Source organism: Gasterosteus aculeatus, chromosome 18 (assembly GCF_964276395.1).
Source record: "Gasterosteus aculeatus chromosome 18, fGasAcu3.hap1.1, whole genome shotgun sequence".
Taxonomy (NCBI): domain Eukaryota; kingdom Metazoa; phylum Chordata; class Actinopteri; order Perciformes; family Gasterosteidae; genus Gasterosteus; species Gasterosteus aculeatus.
In genome coordinates, this window is record NC_135706.1 from 8,029,403 (window position 1) to 8,050,829 (window position 21,427).

Genomic DNA, 21,427 nt, shown 5'->3' on the forward strand with positions numbered 1-21,427 from the left:
CATTTGCCATTTTAATTACCATAAACATAAACATCAAACATTTTAATCCATTGTTTTATATCAATATATGAAAAATACATATGGCCAATAAAATGTAAATGAATATTCACAAGAAACACCACATTAAGCAAACAAAAAAAAGAGCAAAATGTATCACATACCGGTTTCATTCTTTTAACAAACGAAGCGTAAGCTAACAAATGCAGGCTACGCGATGGTTTCCAAAAAAGTGCTTGATAACTTTGACAAAGTCTGATTCACCAAACAATTCAGTCTGAGATCCCTGAAAATTGCAACACGACTGATGCAAAACAGAGTTAACATGTTTTCTCCAAGAAAACCTTGAATAAATGCAGGAAGAGAACATGGGGTAGAAAAGGATTTATATTCAAGCAGTGTTACAAGTTCAGGTGAGATCAGATTCCATCCAAAAACCTTTGTCCCAATAGCTGGACGTCAGAGTTGGCACAGTTGCTGCATCAGATCTCTGGATCACAACAAAATGTAAACAAAAAACTCATGAGGTAATTCACTACATACTGCCACGTATAAGGGAGACGATGCAGAGTTTTTGACAAGTAAATATATATTTTCTTACACAAAATATGGTTGCATGGTTAAAAAATAATTGGCAATACCATATTTCCTCTTTTGTCTTTGTTAAATGTACATATTTTATATATATATATATATATTTTTAAATAATACTTTGATCAATATTTTGCTACATTTCAACTTTTTTTAAGGGAAGGGTAATTTCTTTGGGCTAAACGTTGAAATCCTAATATCACACTGAATTTAATTTTTTTTAAAGCATGGTTGAGTTCCCTGGGATCAATCAATCACCACTTTGATTCAATTCAATTTGATATAAATTTAGAAAATGAAGCTTTTGTACAGCATTTGAAATGATTTCATACTAGGCATTGTTTCCTAATTGTTCTGTACAGTTGTCAGTAAATGAATCAACAATGATACACTTCTGATTGTTTTTCTTTTGTATATGATGAAAGCACACGGATGCTACCACTATGCAGGAATCTCAAGAATCTCACCAACAAACTCTTTGATGCTTATATTCATGTGAGCTGAAATGGGAACAATTAGCATGAAACAACTTTCCGCCAGGAAACACTAAAGCAACCTTAAGTGTGGCCCCCTAGCGCATGCAAAAATAATCAAATAAAAAAAAAAAAAGAAGGTACCCCCAATATAAACATCATCCTATACCCGGTATTGATAACTTGAATGAAGGCCTGACATGAATACCTAATATTAACAACTGCAAATATTTAGATGATGTAAAATTACAAAGAACAAAGGACTTGCATAGAATGAATGAATGTTGATTGGTGACATCATGATTGACCAGTCTTCAGCACCTTTAAATAAGTTTGCATTCCCCAAACAACGGGATAAGATATAAGTACGGAATGACACTGCTTCCCCTCTTCATCATTTAAAAAGGGAACAAGTGAATACAGGCCCTTCCTGAAAAAAGAAATCATAGATACTTATTATATATATCATTTTAAAATAGTGATATGCTAAATGTTCTCACAGTTTTATGCCTTTCACTAAAATAATTCATGATTAATGCTAACTGAGCCTTTAGACGGTCAATGACGAAAAACTCTTGTTTGGGTTTCTAACAACAATACATAGATTATAAGATTTTTAGATTCTTATTCTGTATTGCAAACGGTGGCGAATTACAACAATAGATAGAAACTTACCCCCTACTTATTATTCATCGTACCGAAACCTCAAATTCCCAGAACCAAGCAAAACATGCCTAAACGTAGTGCTCCTCCGTAACACATTTATTAGGTTATCAAGGCAAGTTAATAATTGATGTAGGCATTTAAGATCAGGTTCAACGAGTTACTGCAACGCTCGTGTGAGGCCGCGCATCTGCTAAAATATGTCAGCCTCTCTTTCTTTCCGTGGCTTCCACTTTAATTCTGACCTTACCTCTGAAAGAACCTTCGTATGAATATCATCCTTTTCAAAATGCCACCCTTTCTCCAAGTACTGTCTTTTGGCCGTGCCAAATGGGAAGAAGGTGCACTTCTCCTTTATCAAATGTCCTTTTTGAAGGGTTCACATTTCAGTCAGGACCCTGACACATACGTGGTCCTGTGCTGCAGCGATCGTCCAAAGATGAGTGCTGTCAAGCTTGGATGTTTTTTTTGGTTGGCCTCAGTATTACAGTAACTATGGTTACGCCACGTTGGTACAATGGGACGGCGGGCTGGACGAGTGGATTTGGGGAATGCCAGTGGCTCATGAGTAATTATCATATTATGAAAAACAGACAAGATGAGCAATTGGCCGAAATACGGGAGATGACGGAGGGCTCTCTGTCGTTAAGGATTGAGAGTGACCCAGCTGAGCCATCACTAGTGAGGCGGCGTTGGTACATTCAGCGGTAGTGTTCTGCACTTCCGGGAGCATGTCGGAGAGGTAGATGTCCTCAGCGGCTATGATTGTCTACTTATAGGGACCAATGTTTCTCCTCTCATCTTTCAGCAGTGATAAGCCAAACCCCAGGACCAAAGATTGCACCATTACTAGAGAAAAGTGGCATTTAAGAAAGATGGATATGGTAGAATTTGACTCCAAATCATTTCACCAAATTTTCAAAACAATCATTTTCCTTTTCCACTAGAATAGACACTCGACCAAACATTTAAGAACCTCCAGTCCCCACAATAGTTGAGCTATGCTATCAACTGCCAACTCCTCTTTTGAGGAGTACAAACATCTAGATGAGGAACTCGACAATATAAATGAAGACAAACCTTGAAGACTGGAGAAAGTGCTGTGTTTGGTTTGGAACCACAATTACTTATATAACCCTTCTCGGCGCGGTTAGAAATGGGCGTTAATAACTGCAAACAGTACAGTTACTGAATATAGGTTTCTGTATGTACAAAATGGTATATTTATATACATATACAGAGTTTGAATATGAATGCATTTTGTGCAAGAGTGAAGTGAAACCAACACTTTCCTCCCTGCCTCGCTGTTTCCCCTCCACACGCTGGTCGGTCACAATGGATTCATAGTAAACAGTGTTAGCCAGGGACTAAGTCCACAAAGCCTCTGGACAGTGTCATCCATCAGTATTCCACGGTTGGGCTTTCACAAATAATTTGTTCCTAATTTTCTTTTGTTGCAGTTACTTCTTTATGCTTTGCGCTTCAACAGTTCTCCCATTTAAACTGGACCGAGCTACCAAACGGATGAAGGCAATGAAAAGGGAATGCTTTGAATAGAATAACAAAAAGTGAATGATATATTCATATATTAAGAAATAATGTGTTCATCTTTAATGCGTTCTTTAAAAAACTAGGGTTTATAAAGTTATTCACAGTATTTTTTCAGTATACTCAGGTGCTTAAGATAAAGTTTCTACAGGAAGAGAAACTGGAATGAACATGAGCTTTTTATTTGAGGAAGCAGACCCTCCTATGCCTCACCTCTCCACGACGGGTTATTGAGTTTTATGATTTAGTGACCCTCAGATGGCCCATCGTGTTTACTTGAATTGACCCTTTTCTCTGACGGTCGGGGTATTTAAGACAGCGGAGGGAAGATGATGCTGCACTTGTTGGCACTTGAGGATCTGAGCGTAAGCCACATTCTCTCTCACATTCTCGTGTCACCTCGTTCTGGTGTAGAACCAGAAGTCCTTGTCTTTTAATCCACGGCTAACCAAGACACTTGTTAAACGATTGCTTGAGCAGCGTTGTGACCTGTTGGGGAGATGACAGACTCTGTGTCTGCATAGAGTAAAGGGACATCTAACAACAACTCTGCTCTGCCTTTCTGTGTAAATGTCATGTTTTCATCATGGCTTCCTCATTTCATTTTACATTATGTGTAGTATGGGGATGTTCAGAAGGACATAGACAGATACGACATGGGCCCGCTAGTGTACTTCCTGCTCCACAGTTCTAGACTGGCGCTCCTGTGACCACCCGTGTGGCCACCTGAGTCCGGCTGCTTCTGGGCCTTTTGCTTCTTGATGACCTCCCATGGGAAATCCTCTATTGGAAGTGGGCTCGCCGGGCTGCCCGACCCCTCCGGCGTGCTCTCGGGGGTTCCCTCGATGATCTCAATCCGGGGCGGGTCCATCAAATCCATGATGCTGAAGGGCGCGGCCTCCGGCTGGCACATCACGGACTTGTCGTGCGTGCTCTGCCGGGTTTGGTGAATGGACCAGCTCGAGCCCGCCTGGATTCCCACGGACACTCTGTCGTCCGTTTGCGTGGTGCTGTCGCTGCAGGGCTCCCGGCAGAAGGTCCACATGTTGTAGCACTGGGTGAAGTTGAAGAAGTTGCTGTTGAAAGTCTTCAATTCCCCGCAGACGTCTCGCCGCAGCTCCGCCAGCTCGTAGCGCATGGCTGAGATTTCGTCCTTCCACTGCATGTTGAAGGCGGCGATCATGTTGGCCGACTCTTTGAAGGCCTGAATGGCCTGAGGGACCGGCGGCTCGGAGGCTACGGGCGAGTCAGAGGGGACCCTGAACGAAGGCGGGGATGTCGGCGGGACGGAGATGGCCGTTACGGTGGAGCTAGTACTGTGCTGGCTGCGAGCGGCAGCAGTCTCTCTCTCCAGCCTCTCCAGCTCCACATAGGCGGAGGAGCTGGCACCGTCATCGTCCTCTATCATGTCGTCATTTAGTAAAGAGATCCCATCCAAAACATCATATCCCTCTGGAAGAAAAATTTGAATATACAAAAAAGAAGGATATTCAAAGTGAAAGGAACAGCTGGAGTGAGGTTTGATTTGGAATCTGAAGTGTAAGATAAAACACATATCTATGGAAAACATACAGTATGCGAGTGGCAAGTAAGTCTAAGGACATACGAGGTCAGACCCAGTTTCTTTTCTGTTCGGGTTTCAGATTCAAGCGATTCAGTAAAGGATGAGTAGTACAAGATAAAGAGGTAACTGAGTAGCGTCACAAAATTACAAACGCAAAGAAATTGTATGTATGACCAGTATCTAAGTGTATTGTTTGTATTTTCAGTAAAATTGAATTGACGCAGTTTCTGTGGTGTTGGAATATACAATTTTAGTGGGTCAGCTCCAAGTGCTACTTCTTGCCAGAGTACAGAATATTCTTTTTATAAATGATTCCTGAGGGCCTTGAATAAGACAATAACGATTGTCATTAAACTCACATACTGTAGGCTTTTCGCAATGTTTTTACACTGCCTTCTCAGTCATCTCGAGGCTTCTTTCCATCTTTTCACTGCACAGCACAGCAAAGAGCGGAATTAAACACGAAATACAATCATCATTATTTAAATCATAAGTCCATTTTCTCTGAACCCTTTTCTCCAAACATATCAAAAGTTATTATTTTGTGCCATTTTGTGCAAAAGAAAAGATGTAAAGGGAATAAAAGAATCACAACCCACTGGGTCAAGAAGCAGATATGAACCCTATTGAACATATCAGGTCCAAGGTGGCTCATTGGACCATGTGGAGTAAGTAACCTGGGGAGGGGTGGTCTCTCCCCCCCCTCCGGGGCTGCACCAGGAAGAGGCTGCAATCCCACAGTCAAAGACAGCTGACGCACTCAATGCTACGGGTTGGACTGCCACAGGCGGCCTTTTCAAAAGAAGTAAAAATGTTCATGGAAAGACAAAAATAAACAGCGGAGCATGCTGCTCTCACATGATGATCGGAGACGGCGGCGGAGCGATAACACTCGCTGCTATTTTATGGTTGTTACGAAAACAAGTCTGTCATACATTTACACTTACAATGTGGTCTGAGCACACTTCAAATATAGACATGGTAAACAACTCGCAAAAGCCAGCATCAAATTCATCCCTTTAAATGGATATTCAGACGTGTCGAGGTTTTAAGAAAACATTTGTTGGTCGGAGGTTTTGTGAGTTGTTTGGAACCGTGTTTGCTAGTTAGGATAACATAACGAGATATGACTACCAACTATATAAACTTTATGTATCTATTATTTATATTGAGAAGGCAGTGCAAAAACACACATATACATAGATATATGTATGCGTGTCAACATTAAAATACCTGCAACAATCATCACTGATGCCTCCAGTTGTTCTTTCCACCTGGTTATCCTTCAAGAGATTGATGGTCAAATGAAGAGGGGTTTGCTGCTCGTCTGCCCTACGGAGCACGATGGGATCCCTTCCCAACTCAAGGGCCCACTAGCCTCACACAGGGTTCGCTTCATAGGCCGCTTGCAATTCCATTGTAAACTGGAACTGAATACTTATACATAAAAACATGATTCCAGGAATCAATGTTTTTTTCTTAACCAAGGTAGCCTGGAAAAGTTACTTAATTAGTTGTTTGTTTCCCTCGGCAGTGCAAAGATTACACCAAAGAAGAAATGTAATTTGGAGTATGGCTTGACTGGAAGGTGACGTTACTGTGTACAATTAAGGAACCCTTCCTCTGGGCCGCTGTAACCTTATCTGACGTAGATTGATTTGCATCGTGCCAATCTTCAAAATACAACTTCAAAACATGTTGCACAGTCAACTGCTGGTTTTAGTCCACATAGAGCTGACAGATCTGGAGCAGAGAGTTAAAAAAATAGAGTTCAGCAAATAAGACAGTGGGATTGGAGAACACTCCTTTATCCTCAGTTCTTGTCACATCGAAGAAATTGTTGATGGAAACCCAATTGAATATGTAAAGATTCCAAAATGAGTCCAGATTGCAGAAGAAAACAAAATTCACAAAATGAGTAAAAGTGCAATTGTCTGCAATATTCAATTGAAAGAAAAGTGTACAAAAACAATAAGAATCCAGGTCATAATATTTAAAAATGCACATAATTAGAGAAAAATGTTTCAATAGGGTTCATAGCTTTACTCTTGCAGGTAAACATCAAATGCACTTAGTGAGGTAGTAACTAAAAGCCTGCTTGCACAAAGAACCGGAAATGAGCATTTTATATCATTTGCACTGTGTTGCACAAAACCATGACATTATGCATGTTGTAATAAAAAAGCAGCATGTAGGACATATAAACATGCACGTCCATAAACAGAATGTGCTGTTTTCAGAACATCTTGAATCTGCTTCGGCTGTCATATTGAAATTAAACCAAAAAATGAATTGATTAAAAAGGAGTTTGTTGAATTGTAAACTTTACAAAGTCCTGTAATAAACTTTGCATTCAATTCATTAGCTATTTTTGACTGAGACGTGCGTTCCGTACAACACAATACAACAATACTTTAAGTAGTTGTACTTATCAAACTGAAATGTACCAGTATGAGTCGATGGTTCCTTTGTGCAACCAGTAGGTGTTTCTAGTCTCTAAAGGTTGTTGACTTACCTTAAATTGGTTACAAGATTGTGTTTTTTGTTTTTTTTAACGAGGTCAATGACTAGATCACGTACAAAGCATTTGCTATTTTGGTTGGACAGAGCAGGGGGAGGACAGGCGGAAGGCTTGCATCCTCTCAACATGAACATGTGCACAACCTACCGCTCGCCCTCCCCATGGCCTGCTTTGCTCTGCACCTCCCTCTAAGTGTCTCACCCGCTTTCACAACACACATGAATATATATATAGATATATAACACAACTGTTTAACATGCTCAGGGTAAGGCCTGTTCCTCTTAGGCATGCCATGTCATGTGGCTGTGCTGTGATATTGTGTAGCGTGAGCGTGTGTCTCAGTGTTTGTGCGACCCTCCCACCCTTCGTCGGGCTGCAGCTTGGCAACACCACAAGTGACCGACCAGAAGCTTGGCCAATGATGCGTGAATCGTGCAAAGTAACACGCAAGCAAGTCCATCTTAACAATTTTGAGTATGCAGGGGGCAAAAACAAACACACACATACACACACACACGCACGCCATAGCTTCCAAAGAAAAAATAACTTGGATCATCCAGCCCGGCATCGCTGAAGCTCATGGGTTCCCCACTGTACATATGCAGGTATGTCAAGTTTGTGCGCATGTATAGGATGTATGAGGATGTGTAGCCTAAGCCCTCTCTCGTTTAGGGGGGGGGGTGTTTTACCTGTTGTGGATCTGAGAGTTGAAGTGACAGTGGAGGATGTCATTGAAGGCAAGCAGTCGTCATCTTGGGAATAACCAGCCTGAATTGCACGGAGGTAACTGTGGCTTCGAGTGCGGAACGAACCAGGCAGGTCCAAGGCTTCCATGGCCTGGGATTCTACTTCACTAAAAACGGACTCGCAAACTGACTCAAACTGGCCATTGATCTCAGTCTCACTCACCTGAGAGACAAAAACAGGAATAGCAGTCCTTAATTTTTCCTCGTCCTTTCTCTTTCTCACTTTGATTCTTCCCCTTTGCACAGCAAATATGAAGGCGTGTTAGCGTACGGAAATGCCACTGTCATTCCGACCTTAGACTGAATAAATGTCAAGATCAAATGAAAAAGAGGCAGGTGACAACAGGGAACAACAGAAAAATATTCATATTGTGTTAAAACATTCCATTCAGCTCATACCTGAGCTAAAATGCACACCGCGGTCTCAATTACGTGTGTAGCTCTTACAGATATTCAAAATGACTTTAGCTTAAACAAGATTAATTCACTTATCGTCAAGAACATGCAACAAAATCATGCCACTGTAAAATCATCTATTCAACCAATGATGTTCTGTTTTGTTATCTCATGTCCTCTTCTGTCCTATGTCCTCACACCCTTGCTTTTCCCTTATAATTTCAGCATTTAGCATACAAAATGATCTTATTATTTAAGATCTTTTTCATTATCTTCATTATTAATTTAGGCCCCAGCAGGAGTAAGCTGTTTGTACAACTCTTCTTTTGGACAAAATCCCTCATCCTTTTGTAACTCCTTCTCCTCTTTGCAGGGTCAGTGGCCGTGTCGCGAATCTTCTTAGCAACGTCTTGTTCCACCATGGAGGTCCAAAACAGACTTGAACACATTTGATCCAACTGTCTAGCATCATAGCAGGGTATGAAAGAGGGAGATAACTGAAAAGGTCGGTGTGTGAGGTTAGACATGACGTCACTGTGTGTCTGGCCCTAGTCTCTAATTATAAACATAAATTGTAGGAAAATACTCAGGTAACCAAAACAAACGGCTGCTTTTGGTGCCGTTTGCTCGCTAGTTAGTTGACATTCCACAACAGCGGGAGAGCGATGAATAGATTCCAGACATCTGAGGGCCAAATTCAGGAGACAGACTTTCTAATGTGAAGCTGATATCATAGTTGCTCAGTCATATACAATTTCATAATTATCAATGAAATAAAACACTGTAAACAACATAAGACTATTACATTCAGTCAAATCATCAATTTCCAGTCCAAAACAGCACACCTTACGCCTACTGACGGTCGAGGGCCGTGTCTTCTAAACGATCAGCTGTGGACCTCCAATATGGACACCTGCGGACGTTTTACATCTCTGCGAAGCCCTTCCACACGAAGCTACTGCACGCCAAACGATACAGCATCAGCTGTCGTTGATGCCCCCAGGTGTTGCCCCGGTGCCGTGTGGATGTTTAAGACTCACCTGGCTGACGCAGCTTGCCTGACTGAGGGTGCTGACGGCGCGCATGTAGCTCTGGTTGCGAGAGCGGAAGGGCGGAGGGTGGAAGGCGGCGGGGTCCAGCGTGACACTGTGCTGGGGTCGCATGTCTCTGGCGGTTTGCATGTGGTAGCCCTGGCTGAACGAGGACGGGGGGCAGAGGGACGGATGTGCGATTGCACAGTTCAAAAGCTGCACATGGAACATCGCTGGATAATAAGGCGCATCAACGGGCACGGCGGCGTGAGTCATGTTTGAGGAGCTGTGTCCAAAATGAACATCAGCCGCGTTAGTGACTCACGGCTGTTTCTCAACTGCTATAAATCAACATTTAACTATTTCTATTGACTTGCGTTCTAAGCTTTTAGTTTGACTCTATCTATATATATGTGTACATATATATGAAGTTATATTTTTCTACGGAAAATAAAAACTGCTGCACCCTTGTTAACACAATAGTCAGTAACGTCCTCATCCTAATGTTCCTCTGCGTGATACCCTCATTCAGTAAGCCCGGGTACATTCAGTACCATTCTCTGGAGGCTGACATTATATAAATTTAACAGTTTTGCTACACACTCGTCAACACCGCTGGGATGAGATGAGGAACATTGCCCGTGTAAGATGTTGGGCAAACATTGACACTGGCAGATGAAAAAGGTCACAAACACGAAAACCCATTTGGCGCGACAGCGTTCAGCGGAGCTCTATTCTTCACCGGGACACGTTTTTTTACACACGTTCTCCAAAAGGCGCGCAGGTTGGAGTGAAAGTGTCTAAAGATAACCACCAATTCCTGTGCTATTCTGATCAGCACACCTTAATCCCAATTAATCCCTTTAATGGTTTCATTAAAACCATCCTAATGAATTAAAATCACCACACGGCTTTGGCATGAGCGCGCTAAGCTTGGCGGGCCGAGCCTACCTGTGGGAGTCTAAACGGGGTCTCTGCATGGCCGACTTGAGCACGAGCGCATCGGGCCGGACGGCCTTCTGGGGGGAGATCTTAGGGCTGCTGTCAGAGTCACCGCTCTCATCTTCCACCTCTCCCATTGCTTTGACGTAGCTGCTGCTGCGCATCCGGCGACACGGGATCTCCTCATCCTTGTCGCCCGGGTATCCGCTCCACTCATCTTGGGGAACCTGTGGGACGATGAGGCACCTGCGTTTAATACCGCGTATTCATTCATAATCAAGCATCTGTGGTGATTTGTTTTGCTGCTCACAGACAAAGCATCAGCCTTGTAGATCAGAGATCCAATTGGCCAAAAGAGTGTGAGAACTGTATCAGTCAGATAAGCCGTCTGTTTTTTCCTTGGACACAAAAAGTAGGTGATTCAAATTCCTGGTTTCAGGTCCCCTTCTATTATATTCTCCCTCCGAGACTTCAATCTCAAATTAAATGCAAAAATTAACCTCACTCAGCTCACGAGAATCAGATCCAATGGGTTTCTCTCTCCTGCAACCGTGAACAGGCACTTTGTATCATTTTATAAAAAACACACAGCACAAATCAAAGCGGCTAAATTGAGATCAGTAAACACTACTCTGTTTGTATCTCAAGGGTTGAAAGTAAAATATGACAACGTTTTATTTTGCTTTTTCATGAAGTGCAGTAATAAGAAACATTATAGCAATTGATCGTTATTACGTTGAATAAGATGATACTTTTAAGCCAAAGTAGAAAGATCTGTTTATTCTTTTGGTGTATCGTAGTTTTATTCAAACTGACAAGTATTCCATGTGTTTGGCAGGAATAATAAAACTGAAAATTATCTTCTTCGTGGCCCATAAACAACATGCGGACATTGTCTCTATTTATGGCGTCTAAATCATTGCTTGCTGCTTTGTAGGTCCGCGATGTACTATTTTATTCAAGTCTCCAAATTCTGAAAGCCGTGTCCCATTTGTATTCTTTTGACGAGTGAGTGTGAATACCGAGGGGGATTTCATCCTGTGAGGGAATTGGTCTCGTTCAGAGCCGTTCATCTACACAGAGAGATAAATCAACAGTGCTATGGATTATCAGCAGGACCTGAACCTCGAGGCTTGTGAAGTCAAAGTAGGTTGGCATGGGTTCCCCTTAGATATTCAGGAGCAAAGAATTGCATTGTCCGAGTTAAAGGAACGGATCAAAAGCAATACAGGTCTCTTTGAGGTCACTTTTTTGACACAGTAGACACCCACTGCGGCATCCATCATTTAAAGGAGTTGTACTAACTATTCATTTTAATATAAAAATCATGTTTTATGGGGTGGAAGAAAATGAACATGGAAGTAGATTCATCAGCATGTTTCTATAAGGAGATCAAACACTACGTTACATCTGCAGGATCATCAAAACAGTTGAACAGGAAGGCGAAAACAACCTTTGAGAAAAGTACTGCTTTCAAGCGTCCAAGCAAAAATATAGGTATATATGTGTATTTTTATGCCTAATGCTGCCAGTCATAGCGTTGAGGGCAAGGCTGCACCTTTTAAACCAGCCCACTGTCATTAGCGGCACATCACCACTGCTTAAATTGCCTCTGACTGACAAAAGGAGCTTATGCTTTTGACATGCAGTACCTGAATCAAAAACTACATGAATCATTCAAATAGTTATGTAACCATGGCCAAGACACGATGAAGCACGACAAGCTTTGTGTGTTAAATATTCTTATAAGGGTGAACGGCAACTGTTCTATAGCATCCGGATTAACAGAGCGATTACGTTTTAGTGAGCTAATTACTGTACAACGGGGGGGATGTTCTGCTACAAATGCTCACGTACTGAAAACGAGTGACTTTAGATTAGCTAAATATACAGCTAGAATGCAACTACATTGATTGAGTTGTGTATGTCGGCGTGTGGTGCAGCCGCAGCGGTGGTCCCCGGTGGACGGGGCAGCCTGAGCTCCTGAAACAACAGCCCCCCCCGGGGGCTTAAGGGCCTGATGCTCAGCCAGTGGCTCACTTTGCCCGGGGACACGGCACACGGCTTGTTCCTCTGGCCCGGTCGCTGAACGTCTTCTCACAGAGGGCTCAGTGCCTGTCACGTCTGTTCTCACTGTCGGCTCTTTTTGGGCCTCCCCTCCTCCCTCCCCCACCTCCTCCCCCTCCCCCCCTCTCAGTCTTTACTTTTCTTTTCATTTTTGCTTAAGCGAGGCAGACAGGTGAGAATGAGAATACCTGTTCTATAAGAATAGAAAACGTTGGTCACTTAACAATGAATTGATGGAAATGTTTTTCCTCCCCGGGAGCTGGCAGGTGGGGATTCAGAGCGACTGCGAAATAACAGGACTGGTTTCCACCATCTTTAATCCAGTATATTTGCATAGAGGTTTTTATGTAGTCAAAACGAAAAGGGTTGGGAAGCATTTAGACCATATGCTGCTCAAACTGTTGCACTGTTGAAAATATACAATAGCAAATTAATCATAATTATTCGGTTTGCTAATGTAGCAATATTATTTTTGTGCTTTATCTGTATATGCTGCGCCCGCTTTGGAAAGGTTACATGAAAATTAGCTGGCCTGCTTCTGTCTTCCTTCAAAGACCTATCAGTAAAACTATCACACACACTAATTTGCTCTGCATACATTTATCATCTCCCACATGAGTGGAATCAAATGCAGCAATTGTCTGGAAACCACATTAATTAGGCTTAAAGACAGCAATAAAGTAAAGGAATCATTTTCCTCCTAATGCACGGCCGTTGATTGTCTGCGGCTGTGGTGAACAGGGCGGCCATCACTCGTGGCCGCATCGTGCTAGCTCATTAGCATTACCTCATTTTTGTGCTCATTTGACGATACACCTGAAGGAGCATGTTCAGCTGTGCCCCTTATACAGTAGTTATACAGGCACGCTGTTTAACAGCATCATTTGTTAATCTTCTCACTGCAAAATATGTGTCAAGCACATGAACACTGAGCTGTAAAAAAAACCCAGAATAAATATAGATGGCTCCAAGAGACATGATGTATTGAAAGGGTATATTGTAGGCAGGAAACATAGAGACGTCAAGAACAGACAAAGTTCTTCCCCAGATCATCTGATTCCCCGCGATCAGATATTTCATTATCACGCTACACTTTGAAGCGATCCTTTGTAATACTGCAAAAGACACATTATACTGTCTCTCACGTTCAAAACATGCTTAAAGCTCTTCGGGCCAGGCCAAACCGTTTTCTTTGTTTACAAAGCGTTAGCCAATTGCAATGAAGTATTTGCCTTACACGGGAAACTAATAAAGTCGTACAATAATGTATTTTTTGAAGAGAGCGAGAAATATATAGATATTAATAATAAAATAATAATAATAATGAAAGGCTTTTAGTACTCAAATGAAGTTATTTGGAAAACCACTAAAGAACGAGTCACATTGATACATATTTCAATATCAGCCTCATTTAGATTAAAAAAAAACATATTTATAGCTGTAAATACTTAATGTAACACAAATTCCTGGAGATTTTCTCTGTATGTTTTTTTCTGATGTTTTATGATGACCTTTAAGATTTTCACAATAATATTTATCAATAATATGATGTATGATAATATATATTTTCTACTAAAACTACATCACAGTATATATGTTTTGTTGAGACACCAAACTGTGTGTTTTTACAGTTTTACGGCGCCCCTGCATTCTCCTCCGCCATCATGTGATCTCTGCATCTGAATAGACAATAGCTTCCTGAGGTGACTACACAAAAGGGAATCCTGGTTAAATCGACTTCTCACACTGGACACTGTAACTGCCCCCAGGAGAGCAACAGAGAGACCGGTGCAACCTGAACGGCTTCCCCTGGAGGACGTCTAATCAATACATCAATCACTTAGAAGGTCTCCTGTGGAGGATGGGTGGAAATTTATCTTAATTATTGTTTCTTACATTTTCAGGTTTATGTTCATCTACCAGCCTTTCAACACACCACTGAAATGCATTCATTCTTCTTTGTACCTCTTTGTTATGAGACAGATTTAAACACTCAAAATTCAAATCCCTGTGCTGGACAAAGCCTATATATTTTATATTTTAAACAAAGAATAGCAACAGTACTTAAGTTTTAATGTATATCAGGGGACTACATAGCTTTCAGATCTTTTCAAATTGTATTCTGCATATTTTTAAATTTGGTTTAAGCTGGGAAAAAAACTTGTTGTCATTACGGAGCTTGTTACTTATTCCTTCCTTCTTATCTGTAGCAATGAATCAGTATAACAGTATAACAATGGCTTACACGATTTCTCGCTACAGGCAGAGAACTGCAGTCAGAAAAGTGGTGGCCGAGCAGCAGACCGGTGCCCTTATGTGTGTTTGGGGGACGAGTTCCCGATGTAGGCGACGGGCTGCTGCCCCGGTAAATTAAACTCTGTTGTAAAGACCTAATCAAAATGGATTGTTTTTACAGGACATGTTTAAAAATAGCTCACAAATTGCAATTTCAGAATATATTCAGATCTGTTACTGCTACATCGTACAGATTCACTTAACTGTGAACTCGTTCCAACGCAGTGGTTGAGAAACCACTGCGGACCGCTTTAGACCGCAGTGCCAGTGCTGTACTTTATTGAATGGAACTTGGCCCAAAGGAAGAACGTTATTTTACTAATTTAATTATATTACAATAAATTCGTAGAAGCGGTCCTGCCCCACACGTGGAAGCCTTTTTAATCCACTGAGTTTATTTCAACTACTTTAAAACTGTTTTATCATTTGATCTTTCTGATCAAGTGTTGACTCCTCTGGAGTACACTTTGGTCCATTTCCAAGACATAAATCAAGTAAAGAACAAATTACCTGCAGGTAGTGACACGGTCGCGACGAATGCTTGAGGTCCGAGTGCATCATGGGCTTCTCCAGATGAAGTGATGACTTCCTGTAGGCCTCCTTGGCCTGGCTGACCGTCAGCGTGGACCAGGAGCTCCTCTTCATGAACTTGCCCTCGGGCGCCATGGCCATGCTCTCGCAGGCTGAGCATTTGACATCGTTGTTGCTCTTGGAGGCCTTGAGCGACAGGTCCCCAAAGTGATGGCTGTGCGTGGAATCCGGGTAGCAGTGGCCGACGTGTTCCCCGTGGTGCCTCGACATGACGCTGGGTGTGCGGTAGGTGCTGTCGCTGTCCAGGTTGTCGTCGGAGCTCCACCACCCGCCGGAGCGGTGCTTGCGCTCTTTGCTCTTGCTCCTCTTGCTGCCGTGCTTGGTGGAATGGTGGCCGTGGTGGTGATACCCGCCTCCTCCGCCTCCAGCGGCATCCCCTTTGGTGCCGTTCATTTTGGACGACCCCTCCAGGGAGTGGGACTTGGTGAAGAGCTTCTGGACGGAATGGACGAGGTGTCTGATGCGGCCGGGGCTCTCGCCGCGTTGCTCGGTGGTGGTGGACGTGCGCTGGTACTGTAGCGTGTGGAAGCCGTCGCGGTGCAGCGGCAGTTGTTTCTCAAACTGGTCCAGCAGGTTAGCGGGAAGGCGGTTGCTCTTGGTGCCGGCGAGGTGGGAGGAGGCGGCTGCGGCGGCTGTGGCCGCCGCCACCGCCGGGGAGGTGGCGGAGGCCGTGATGGCGGCGCAGTCCTCCCTGGCGGCCGGGTCGTAGTACGGAGAGCTGTAGTGCATCCTGGGAAAGGTGCTGCTGGAGATGTGCTCCGACGCTGCTGCCTGAGGCACCATGACGGGGGCCATCATCATGCAGTCGGAGTGGATGGAGCTGCGCGGCGAGTAGCGGTGGTGGAAGTCCATGGGGCAGCTCTCCGTCGGGCTGAGCAGGTAGGATGAGTGGCGGGAGTCAGAGCCATGGTGGCCATGGAGGTCATGGACGTGGGGGTCGTAGTCCAAGCCATAGGGTAGAGGGATCTGGTGCTGGGAACGGCTGCCCGATAAGCCCTTCATGTTCCTGGTTGGAGGGAGGCGTCTGTCTTCATTGAACTTTGGAGACGGGGACCAAGGTGAAAACTTCTGGTCTGTTTCAGAGACGGTGAAAGAAAGTAAATTAGATTAAGTTGGAATGAGACTTGGTTGTGGACATGTTTCATCATCTCACTTTATGCTGTTTCTAACACTGTATAGCAGTGACCTACTGTATATCGATATTGATTTCAAGATAAATATCTATCTTTTAAGTCAGTAGAAATCCGTTCCCTGCTCAAACCTACTGTAACAGTTTGTTGTAGCAGTTACTTCAAAACTGCTTAAAAAAAGCTTAATGATTATTGCTCACCAACCACCCATAATTGTTTCTGTATTATCCTAAATGACTTTGAAACAATATGTGCAGATGAAGCTCATGGTTTATTAAACTCAAGAGTTATTGTACTGTTATTTGTAATGTTAATTATCCACAATTTAATCAAGGCTATCGCTATTATATGGTGCATAAAATCCAATGTTTTTGCATCTAAACATGGAGATTATTTAGTTCAACAGAATGGGTGAGCAATTCCACAATTATTCTGATAAATGCTGTGCCCACTATAATCTGTGGTAAATGAACAACCGAGCAGCACTGGAGGTTTAAAAGCTTTGAGGACACCGTTTCTGCATAAAATACAAGAGTGTAAGGAACGGTGTCTGAGAGATACTGTGAGTAAACACCATTGGCTCTGTGAGGCAACGTTGGAAAACTGCAAATGAAAAAGTGAGCTTGTGGATTGTGATCTTTGAAACACGCACAGAATAAAACCCTCATGGCTTTACGGAAATTAATTTTCCAGTATTCTAGAAAAGTGTCTGCGAAATTAAATATATGTAAGGAAGTGCAAATTATGTTTGACTACATGAATAATAAAATGTCTATATCCAAAAAGTGATTAGCTACTTATTGAAGTCTGAATTTGATGCCCCAGTTTGTCCTGTAATCCCATTCAAGTTAATACATTATTCTCATTCCTCTTCATTATAAACCCACTGTATCATCGTCAAAGAGCCTTACAGTCTTATTATTATCATTTCCCGCTTACTTTCTATCTGACTGATCAAATGTAGATGATAAGATCTGTTCATGTATCCTATCAAGATACAAAACGACCTGTAACACAAAACATTTCAGTAAATTATTGAAGCATCCGTCATCACGCCTGGCTTCCTGCATTTAAATTACAGCTTACATTGTGCCAATAAAATATATACAGGTAAACAGGGAGACACGTGCCTTCCATTCCCCTGTAATGAATTACTCTTAAGTTCTCTGCAACAGGAAACCCCAGACCGGAACAGTGCACATCGAGTTACATAACATTTGGGATCTCTGATTTCACACACCATTTCAAGAGAGCCCGAAATAAAATGCAGGGTTGTCATGGCAACCACTGCTGAAAAACCCAGGAACCATAAAAGGAGTTTTCAAGGTTGTTTGGGGAGGAGAAAAAAGATGATATATTACAAACTTTAAAAAAAAATATATATTCTCGTCATTAATACCCTGAAAGTAAATGTTTCCATTGCTTTTTCTTAGTGAGGACCCTAAAGTGTTAAAACATTGTGTGTAATTATGGTGGGCAGTAGATTTTGTAGAGCTTCAGCGTAGTAATCACAGTAGTGTGAACATGCTGCCATCACTCCGTTTTCCTCTCCGTATCTCCTCCACACGATCGCTGCTCAGCAAAGTCCCCTCTCACTTTCTTTCAAACTCACCGTATTAAGGTGGATGACGTCTAACAGCTGCTGAGGCAACGAAATGTGTCAAATTAAGACTAGCAAGTGAACGCAGAGGGACATATCACTGTGTTTCTGTGTGTTCATTTCCAAAGACCAACAAACACGATCAGGCAACGTGCCAGTGTGGCTGTGGAAACATACAATAGAAGCTTCCCAGAGCAGGTGGACAATCATTCGCATATTGTTCAAATGCAAGGAAAGTACCCATTAAAAAAGAATCAACCAAAACATTTTATCTTTTAAATGTAGTATTATCTAGTTGGTACAAGTTGTGTCGTTTTCAACAAGTCAGCAAAAAGAAAAAAGCATGTTTCAGCGAACTACAGATATGCTGACTTTTTGATTCACACGTGACCCTCTTTATTGTACTAGTTACTCTGCACAGCGCTCCTTGTACTACGCCCAGAGCCTGCCACGCCCGCTCATCCATCTTAATAGATACATGCAAAAACCTTTCCACAGCATCACCTTTTAGCGTGCACCAACATTTGAATTTAACTAACATTATAGGGCCAAATCCCTACACCAGTGGGAAACATTCAGCAATCATACAGCACAACATGGCAACATGAATACTTTGAAATGTTGTAGAAGAAGACAGAGCACATCTGGTTGCTTCCACAGACACTGTAAGCCTGATCTTTTCTCTCCACATTCACCCCAGGATTCTGATTACATAACCTCTCTTGAGCTGCTTTGATTCCCCCACAATGAGCTGTTTAGAGACTAATCGTTCAACCCAGATTGGTCTCTTTAGCTATCAACCAATTCATTTCAAGTAGACTCAATTTGACATCAATCATTTCCGGACAGACAGAAGCACAAAAATAAACTACCAGGAAGATACAAACATGTTTTCAGTGCTTAATCAATCATTAAGCGGAAGTATATGATGGATGCAGTGTAATTATCTCAGATTACTTCAGTCTTCAGTTGATATATTCTGTTGAAATCATTTTTTTCCTTTAGTATCATATATATTTGGTATTATTAGCCAGGAGTAAAATGTAACATGTTGTAATAACTTCATGAACCAAATGTAAAACAACTAACTTTATAGGGTGAAACAAAGAAGGGTGACATGAGCACATCCAAAATGATTTTATAGGTGCTTAATCAAAAACTCAAACTAAAGGCAAAAAAAAATCCATTTTCTGTACTGATCACTCAATAACATTTTGTGAACTCCTTGAGGCTTTGTCAAGACTTGAATGAAACGATGTATTTTACCCGAGAACCACCTGACTTGGAACATTTATGGATGTCTTTTAACTCTCTGTGATCCAATTTTTCCCAGACGTGAGCTGAGCTGTCAACGTTCGGCTCTGAACGTCTGCTTTGGAGAACGCATTAACTAACTTTCTTAACTTCAATAAATCATATCAACTGTGTTGGATTACTCTTCACTCTGGGTGAATTTAAGCAGCTTGTGGCAGATGCCGTGGCAGACCGGGAAGCCAGTGGAGCCAACCATTAATCCATTATGATGATGCGATGGTGGAGCAGTGAAGTTGTGGGATTCATATCATATAAAAACCTGGTCCAGTTTGACAAAAGAAGCACACGCTGACTGTCTGCCCGGGGAGGTTTCTGTCATCCAACATTTGCAGCAGACTGCTCCGCAACTTCTACCACCACGGAGCGGCGTTTTTTTTTACTGGCGGGCTCGACAAACAGGTAAAGAAATCCTAGCTGTGTCTCAGAGCCGAGCCTGGATGCCCTGAAGGTATTAGCCGGGGGGAGGATGAGTTCCTCAGCTCTACGGTATCTCGGACCAAAACGGCCCCACTGTCCCTACGACGAGCCGGTGCACCGCCGGCCTGCGGCTCAACCGCCCGAGGCTGCCCTTCTTTTAATAATACGTGTTGTGCATTCATTTATATTTACGTCGTTTATATTTTCAATATTTCTGCAGAAATGATATCTGTGAAGGCTGCCCGGAGTGGTAGCCTTTAAACCACCATCAAACATCTGCGTGCACATGTGCATCAACTGACAATTGTCTTACAATATGAGAGGAGAGCTTAAACCCGAGCGAGGGGGGAAAAAGAGGACGTGTAAGGTGTGAGAGATAGAGCGACTTGAGAGGGGAGAGAAATAAGTAAGCTTGTTTCCATTTAAGGGTGAACATTACAGAATAATTATATTTACACTACAAAAGATTAGACGTATGGATGCAAATCAATTACTTAAGTTGATGTTTAAGGCTGAAATGAAAGATTTCACAAAGAATGTTATAGGGTGATGATCAATGTTGCTAATATATTAACTGAAAAAAAGCTTTAAAGTGACATAATTGACAATGATATTTCGAAATGCAAATACTCCTCCATGGCTCTTCCAGTCCTCACATTGCAAGTTCATAAATTCCCTGTGTCAAGGCTTATGCAACAGCCATTGTGGTGCATGATCAACAGGCCGTTTCCTCCTTTCCTTGAATGTGCTTCGGCAGCACTGGATGCCGCGTGCAAAAAGACGCACACGTTGAAGGGGGTGAAATAAGGAAAAGCCTCGGCTGCTTGCTCGGATCTGTGGTAAAACCAGCGCGATGCTCGCTGCTGAGTTAAAGCCCTGCTCGCTGCTACAGTCAGCGCCTGGCCAGCATTTCCCAAGATGGTTGCATAACTTGGAATAAATGAGGCCTTCCTCCTCCACACCAATGCACCGGGAAGATAATGCCACAGGGAAGAACACAGCAACAGGCAGCCAAACTGTAGAATACAAATCACATTTTTGGAACCGTCCTGAGGAGATCTCTCTTTTTTTATTTTTTTATTATCTCATTGAGAAAAACATCTGTTCTTAATCGCCATCGTCATTACTCGCCCGGATTGTTCCCTATCCTTTACATTTATATTAAAGACTTAACCTTGGGCGTCCGGTCAGAAAGAAATCATCCAGCAGCTACTTGGAAACAAATTAGATCATGATTTATATTAAATCTTTATAGGTTGACAGTGATACTGGACGACCGACACAAGTTGAGGGATTTTAGTATCGTGCGTTGCAGCTGCCAGCCCTGATCAACCTCAATCCATCACTGTCTTGGATAGTAGAACAAGCATTTTGTATTAAATATTTGTATGATTTGTATGATGACACTCAAACACTCAAACCTGTCCTCAATGAATCACTGGCCAAGAGTTACTACACTAACCGTAAACTGCATATGTAAAGTGTTAATAGCAAATCACCTTGATAGAGTTTTTGTATTCGTAGCAAAATAAAAATATATT

The 21,427-nt window shown here is 42.3% G+C and overlaps 1 protein-coding gene across 6 annotated transcripts in view; it reads right to left on the reverse strand.

Moving 5' to 3' along the window:
- The window catches only part of dlgap2b (discs, large (Drosophila) homolog-associated protein 2b), a 70,286-nt gene that overhangs the window by 14,760 nt on the left and 34,099 nt on the right, over window positions 1–21,427 (reverse strand). For 4 of the 6 annotated variants that reach the window (XM_078093082.1, XM_078093081.1, XM_040161191.2 and 1 more), the window contains 4 exons: window positions 15,345–16,498; window positions 10,482–10,699; window positions 9,540–9,693; window positions 8,047–8,266 (listed from right to left, as the gene is read on the reverse strand). In XM_078093082.1, coding sequence (XP_077949208.1) covers window positions 8,047–8,266; window positions 9,540–9,693; window positions 10,482–10,699; window positions 15,345–16,498 — 1,746 coding nt within the window. Of the gene's footprint in view, window positions 1–27; window positions 4,725–8,046; window positions 8,340–9,539; window positions 9,694–10,481; window positions 10,700–15,344; window positions 16,499–21,427 lie in introns of those variants that run through there. The other 2 variants (XM_078093085.1, XM_078093083.1) reach the window with 2 other exon arrangements.